General features: G+C 45.4%; 1 protein-coding gene across 1 annotated transcript; it reads right to left on the reverse strand.

Annotated features, from left to right (window-relative positions):
- Positions 1 to 403: 403 nt before the first annotated feature.
- LOC125545680 lies at positions 404 to 4,037 on the reverse strand. The gene is made up of 4 exons (XM_048709704.1): positions 3,604 to 4,037; positions 2,088 to 2,192; positions 1,656 to 1,712; positions 404 to 1,133 (listed from the first exon to the last, which is right to left on the reverse strand). The coding sequence occupies exons 1-4, from the start codon at positions 3,820 to 3,822 to the stop codon at positions 804 to 806; spliced, it is 711 nt and encodes a 236-aa protein (XP_048565661.1). The 5' UTR covers positions 3,823 to 4,037; the 3' UTR covers positions 404 to 803.
- Positions 4,038 to 4,869: the final 832 nt, after the last annotated feature.

Consider the following 4,869-nt stretch of genomic DNA (forward strand, 5'->3'; position numbering starts at 1 on the left):
CCAAAAGGGGAGTCGCAGCAGAACCCGGCGTGGAAGGCCCCTGCGGCCGGGCGGGAGCGCTCGCCTCGGAGCAGCAAACGCGGCGGAGAAGCAGGGCAGCCGTTGACGCGGCGGCCTGGAGCAGCTAGGGGACCGAAGCCCCGGGCGGACCGGCGGATCTGGCCACGCACGGCACGGACACAGGCTGTCCCCAACCCGTGCTGTCCACCAAACAGGATGGGGAGCGCGAGCGGCTGCGGCTGGAGCGCCCCATGAGGGCTGGAGGGGCGGCGCTGCCGGGCGCGCAGCGGCGAGGAGGTGGCGGCTGCGGCCGGAGTGGCACGCGGCGCGGGGACGGGAGGAGGCTACTGTTAGCCAGAGAGTCCCTTTGACGGACCTTCAGCATTGAGCTACCAATCGCATGTACTGTATATCATAGCACACATAGCATTCATTACATAAGGTACACATCAAAGAAGGTTTACACACACCATACCATTTCTAGTAGTTCAGGGTATTTTACAGATCACATACTACGTGACAAAAGACCAAACTACCGAGACGAACACATAGTATCATCATAGGCTAGCTGCAACTACTGTATTACCATACATGTTAGCTCACACGCCTGAGCTTAGCTAAGTTATCCATTCTCTCTAAAAGAACTAAGTACATCCACAAAAGTTCATAGCTCATTAATTGCTGCAAAACAAAGTCTCCTGCTGCAACATTCAACGAGATGGAAGATCAAGGCTTGATTTCGACGACCAGAAGATTGCAGGATCACACCGCAGACGGACCGATCTGCTACCATAGAAGTGAACTCACCAAACCGGGAAGAGCGGACCTGTACATCCTTCCTTTTCAGCATCAGGGATGCTGTTGTAGCGGTAGAGGTGGTTGGATAGCTCCCAGCTCCAATCTTCCTTTCTCGACACTTTCATCGGTGGCCACCGGTTGATCCTCACATGATGATCTCTGATTCTTCCATCACCGACAAAGCTTGTTATGATCGTGTACTCACACTCATGGCCACCCCAGACAGCGTCATGAGGATCTGCACTGTGGTAACCATCATGGTGGAAGTATCGTCGCATGGGTGGACCAGTGCGCTTCCAGGACGGATCGAGATTCCTCCAGTACTCTGGTGCTGCCTGTGATAGTAAAAGAAAAATATATCATGACTTTCCCCCATTAGTCAAGCAACTCTGGTGTTGCCTTTGATAGTAAAAGAAAAATATATCATGACTTTCCCCCATTAGTCAAGCAACCATACTCCATATATTTCATTTGAAAAGTGCACCTAATATGTTGGGAGTTATTATGGATTTTAAACTGCATATAACTGCATCCAGCAAATCCTCGGGCATCCAGTTACCACCATGATATATTTTTGCCACATTTCATATACTTAACTTTAATTACCACCATGAAGATATATGCCTCAATCTTCCTCAGTGCGGTTGGAAGCTAAGACACCCGAAGAAACTAGAGAGATGCAGAAAGTTCTCATAATCCCAGCATTCCTCTCGGCATGGTTGACTACAACCAGTTGAACTCGAAACTAGCAAGTCAGTTATGCGGTAGGCTTAGCAGCCACTAGCATTAAGATTTGTAATCATGTATAAATTCATACTTCAAAACATGCAAAAGGATGACAAATTGAGAAAACTTACAATAGTGAAACGATATTCCCATGCATGATCACAGAGATCCTCTTTTGTGATCCGATTCTGCGCAAGAAAATAAGTCACGATAATATAATATGTCTCGAGGACAATGATGAATTGAACATACTCATGTTTCCTCTATGTCAGAAGATAAAAAAAAACTGATAACCAGAAAGAATGCCCCCAGGTTCCAATGTTCAACATTAATTTACACACACTGTATGGAGCAAAAGAAGGAAAATTATATGGAAAAATTTGGAATTATTGTGGAGGGGAAACTAAAATAAGAAAACCTTAACAGAAGATTGTGATAGGCATTATTATCTTTTGGAGTGATTGTGGTAATAGTACTGCTAGCACATGAGAACAATTAATTATATTTCGCTGTTGATCTATTGCATTCTTTTAACCCTAAGAGAAAATATTTCTGGAACTCACCCGCTTGCCATCCATGATGGCCATTGAATAGGTAGACAACTTTGATGCAGTACGGATCATTGTCAGACGAGGAATATGTGCCTTTCCGGCCATCAGTTCAGCACACTGCAAAAGAAACATTGGAATGGCCTTATATAAAAAGAGTATTTTTTGTCATAGGTTTTTCCCTCACACCTCTCTGTTCAATCAAGTCTCCCCAGTTTAAATTTGGAATTTCCTCTGATTTAAAAGAAAATAAAATAAACTCATGTTTATCAACTTTGTTGGGCCTCGGTTAATTACATATGCTAATGGAGGGGTCTGATCAAGTTATTTTCATTTAAATTCATGGTGACGTGAACATGAGGCATTTACCTAGCGTTGACCTGATTGGCCTTATTTTCATCGGTAGCCATGAAAAAATTCAAGAAAATTTAGAAACATTGGATTCTGATATACAAAATTTTCCGCATCTTCTTTGAGGGGGCGGTTACCTCGAGATCCTGGGTGAAGTTCTTCAGTTGGTTGGCATGTCATGATCACTGCTGGACAACTGAATAACTTGCTAGGCGGGGTCTGCAGCAGCCTCCGTGCTTCCCACTTTGCAATCAATCCATGGAGACCATGAACCACCTTGCTTTCATGGTTACCGTTTGCTTAGGGTGTTGCGTTCTTGCGTTCTATACTTGCGTCCGTAGGGTGGGGGGTTGGATTGTTTTTATTAGAAACACAGTAGACGCAGACGCAAGCATGCTGAAAATACAGGAATAAATCCAAGAAAATGCAGCCATCTTTACCAAGTCTAGGACTTGAGACTCGAAGCCGCATGTGCGGATTCCACCACAAGGAACCAAACCATCTGGCACCGTTGGTCCTCTTAGACTTGTACACAATTTTTTTTTCTGCCAACGTATGTAATCGCAATGCTTTTGTGTTTGATCAATATAGCAAATACTAAAATGAATAACATCTCATGAAAGAATAAGTTGCATTATCCATATATACTGCAGAAAGAAAACACTAAGAACGCTGAACTTCGTTTGAAAACTAAGAAATTTGAAAGTACTTTCCAGAACTGAAAAATAGGGAGAAAAACAAAACTAAAACATCACACTGAGAATCCAGAAGTAAAATTAAGATATGCTTTTTTTTTTCTCCCAAAATGTATATTGTTTCTGACTTTTTTTTTCTTCCAAGCAACTATTTCTGAGATAAAGGGAACATGTTCATCCTTTGTAAAAATGATAGTACTATTTATTTTTGCAGCATGTGAACGTCATATTAAAAAAATATTTGCTCAAACTATAGCGCCACATGAAGTTTGTCACATACTACTACGCCACATGTCGCGGACTCCCGTCGTATACCACACAAAGTCTGAAACCCCCATGCCTGAAATTCATCGAACAGGTGCAGCTCACATGGCACATCGCGCAAACCACGAATCACGCATGCCATTCAGGCTGCAGCAGATGGCGAGGGAGGGCAAAGAGCGAGGGCCGAGGCGAGAGACCGACGGGGCGGGAATCGGATGTACCTTGGGTGCCCAGAGGCGGTTGTCGGCGGCGACCCCGAACCAGGCGCGGGAGACCGCCGTGCATCGTGCGGCGCTGCGCGCGTCCAGGAGCTCCATCACCAGCCCCATCACCTCCTCCCCCAGCACCTCCACGGGGTCGCTGCCGTCGCTCTCCCTCCTGCCCCGCCGCCGCCTCCTCCTCCCCCTCTTCCGCCTCTCCCACTCCTCCGCCTCCGCCATTTCCGCGCCGGTCGCTCGGCGCCGCGGGGGAAGTGCGTGAGTGAGCGATGAACGATGCACAGGTGGTGATCTACTCAGCTGGACCGGTGGGGCCGTGCCGGCGGCGTTTAGTACGTTGCTGTTTTAGGCAGGCGCCCGCGTCCCGGCTTTATCGGCGATGGACGGCCGGATAAGGGCGCGACCTCCACGGAGCAACAGTCAGTGGCTGGTGCAGAGCCCCGGCTCGGCTATGTGGCGGCTAGCGTGTCAAACAGGCCACGTCAGAGCTTTGCATGCTGCGGCGTTGTCGATCTGTGGAGATGTGCGGTGGATCTTTCACGGAAACCTTAACTCGCAAGTCACAACTCACAAGTCAGGATGGTTGTTCTGAGGTAAGGGCTCTTCATGCCAAAAGCTTAACTCGGATTAAAAAAAAAGCTTAACTCGGAAGTCAGGGTGACTCCAAGATTCTCCTAGAGCATATATTGGATACTTCCAAACTTCTCACATGCTTCTTCAGCTTCTAGAAATGCTACCGAAACTTCTGCCATGGATCCATTCGGGCTCCACATCAGAGCTCTTTTATCGTACCCCTCGATAAGGTGAGCCGTCATGAAGATAAATGTCTAGATATATACTCTCATTGTTTTATAATAATGTAGTGCACGTAGATTTTTTTGAATATCAAACCTTACAAATTTTGATCAAATTTATAGAAAAAAACTATTTATATTTAAGCCCCGTTCGGATGTTGTCCAACTTCTCCAAACTAGACAATGCCCCGCACGTTGTTGCGGGAATATTTTGTAATACATTTCTAAGCTATTAATAATTTTATGGAAATAAGAATATTCGAAGAAATAATATGTGAGCTAAAACTAAAAATACATATTGTTATTTGTGTTTGATTATTGTATTTTTGTAAAAAATTTATTAAATATATCATGCATGTTTGCATGTTGAAGTGAATCTTTTCCTATGACTCATTGGATGTTGAAATGGATCTTTTCTAATGCATGTTGCTTGATGAGGTGTCATGCTCGCATGTTGAGAGAAATAGGTTAGTGG

Source organism: Triticum urartu, chromosome 3, assembly GCF_003073215.2.
Source record: "Triticum urartu cultivar G1812 chromosome 3, Tu2.1, whole genome shotgun sequence".
NCBI lineage: Eukaryota > Viridiplantae > Streptophyta > Magnoliopsida > Poales > Poaceae > Triticum > Triticum urartu.

Coding starts and splice junctions, on each gene's coding strand:
- LOC125545680 (XM_048709704.1), bottom strand. CDS start 3,822: ATGGCGGAGGCGGAGGAGTGGGAGAGGCGGAAGAGGGGGAGGAGGAGG. Junction 1,713..2,087: donor CCATCATGGATGGCAAGCGG/GTGAGTTCCAGA, acceptor TTTCTTGCGCAG/AATCGGATCACAAAAGAGGA. Junction 1,134..1,655: donor GGGAATATCGTTTCACTATT/GTAAGTTTTCTC, acceptor TTACTATCACAG/GCAGCACCAGAGTACTGGAG.